We start from the raw sequence: 2,170 nt of genomic DNA, 5'->3' as shown, positions 1-2,170 counted from the left end.
GTTTATGGTAAGTTTTTCCTCATAAAACTATACTGTATCTTGATGTGTGTTTGTTTTTCAATATCATTAGCATCGCAAGATTTGTTTAGTTTACACGTCCGTAATGCACACCCGCCTTCAGAGTCAAGAACCAMTCAAATTTTGTGAAGACAAGCGATCTGAGAGCGCGATTCGCAACGCTGCAATCGCTATCGCGTCCCGTGTGTCGAGCCCTTTACACTTAAGTCTGAGAGTAGGAGCAAATCTAAGAAATTTTCAGCACTTAAGTCTAAAAATCCACTCTAAGAAGTTTTATAAATACAGAACCAGGTCTAAACTCTTGATTTTTAGCACAACTGTTGATTAAAATGCATCTTATCTAAAAACAGAAATATTCACAGGATCCCAGTCTATTCAGCAGTTTAGTGTTTTTTGTTGTGAACAGTTGAAGTTTGCAGCTTTAGTTTAATAAGATTTGATTACATTTTTACTGCTTTAAACTCAGTAACAAGATTCAGAATGTAATCATCCTCTAATTGTAATGGTATCGAATTAAAGCCTAAATGATCTGAAAGCTAATTGATTTTGAGTTTATTAAATAAACTGTCATTAAGGTGTTTTCAGAAACGCTGAAGATGCTTTAAAATCCTTGACCCTGTTAGATTTCCACACATTAAAACCTCTTTATTTTCTCACTTTAATCTCTTTCCTGCAGATCGTTTTTATTACCGAAGATGTGTCTGAAGCTCAGGACAGTCCTAAAACTTTCACACTCCAATTTTTTTTAATAGAGTTTTTAACGAGCGAACTGTTTTTTTTTTTCTGATGTACTTGAATTTATGGTGCCCAAACTTACAAAGAAAAGAGTGACGATCAGTGTCTCCATGTTCTGTTTTTAAAGTGAAAGTTTAACCTTTAAAGGTTTGGAAAGTTTGTGTGATTCCCGGCAGAGAGCAGGCTGGAAGCTCAGCCTCCTGCTAAGGTTTAAGGAATCAAACGTACGGCTGCAGAGTGAAGCGGAGCGCTCCGTCGCGGCTCTTTCAGGCAGACGGCAGCCTGCGGTGCGCTCGCTGCAGGAGGCGGTGCTCCGGTCCACACACTGACTGAATATCGTTATTAAAACTCTAAACTTGTCATGCTGTTCCCGGCAGATAACAAGCTGCTGGTTTCTAAATGAAACGGAGGTGTCGCCATCATGGAGGACGATTCTGTCCTGAACTAAAATAAAAAAAAGTCCTCCCAGTGAGAGGAAGACATTCTGAAAGTTCCTGTTCTGCATTTTCTGATAATGATCCTGAGACCTGACAGAGGATCATGAGTTCTGTCCTAAAGTTCAGGAAATTTACTGTCTGTCTGTCCGTCCGTCCGTCCGTCTGTCTGTCTGTACACACAAACAGACACTTAGCTACCTACCTCCCTCCCTCCCTCCCTACCTCCCTCTGTATATATAAATCTACCTCTCTATAATAAAAGAAATAAATGTCTTTTTCAGACTCTTGCAGATTCATAAAGTCCAGACTCTGCTGCGGGATGTTTTTTAACTCATAAAATTATAATTAGTTATTTCCTGCTCATAAATAAGACTCCATGATTGTTGGGGGTTTAAAACCCCACATCTCTACTGATCCAAACCTCCAACATGCAGCTTCTGTAAAACTCTTTCAGTTCAGTGGAACTTGTTGAATAAATATGTTTTGTAACACACAGCTAACAGTTGGGTTATCTAAGTGTTAAAATGATTTCACACAGCAGTGTATTTTTGTGAGCAGTGGTATGAAATTCTCATCAGGATCTTTGTTCGTCTCTCTTCAGGACCTTTTGTGGAGCGAGCGACCCTCTCCAGTGAAACCAGCGAGGACCTCTGCTTCAACAGCCAGGATGTTTTACCAAAAACTGAGGAATGAGTTGTTTCCCAGACTGTATGTAATCACTGTAACCAATAAAGTTTTTGTTCTTACGCCTGAGAAGAACTCGACTTTGAACTAAACACGAGGAGAGTGTATATGTGGGTTCCTTTCTGCATGTTCTCCCTCCAAACTGCTGCACTTCACTTGTTTTTCATTTTAGTGGAACAACAAAAGAGGGAAAAAATAGCTTGTATCTAACAGAGATGTTCTTTAAAAGGATCAGAACAATTAAATATTATCTGGTGAGCCGTTGAGTTAGTTTAAATAAAATTATCACTATTTAA

At 39.0% G+C, this 2,170-nt stretch overlaps 1 protein-coding gene across 1 annotated transcript in view; it reads left to right on the top strand.

Annotated features, from left to right (window-relative positions):
- Positions 1 to 1,966, top strand: part of mrpl1 (mitochondrial ribosomal protein L1) — a 12,844-nt gene extending 10,878 nt beyond the window's left edge. Inside the window, exon 9 of the mRNA XM_014014604.1 lies at positions 1,792 to 1,966. Within this exon, the coding sequence (XP_013870058.1) occupies positions 1,792 to 1,883 (92 nt within the window). The 3' untranslated portion in view covers positions 1,884 to 1,966. The remainder of the gene's footprint in view (positions 1 to 1,791) is intronic.
- The last annotated feature ends 204 nt before the right edge of the window (positions 1,967 to 2,170 follow it).

This window comes from Austrofundulus limnaeus, unplaced genomic scaffold, assembly GCF_001266775.1.
Source record: "Austrofundulus limnaeus strain Quisiro unplaced genomic scaffold, Austrofundulus_limnaeus-1.0 Scaffold117, whole genome shotgun sequence".
In the NCBI taxonomy this organism is placed as follows: domain Eukaryota; kingdom Metazoa; phylum Chordata; class Actinopteri; order Cyprinodontiformes; family Rivulidae; genus Austrofundulus; species Austrofundulus limnaeus.
The sequence above is the reverse complement of the archived record's forward strand: the minus strand, read 5'-3'. Positions and strand labels throughout refer to the sequence as shown.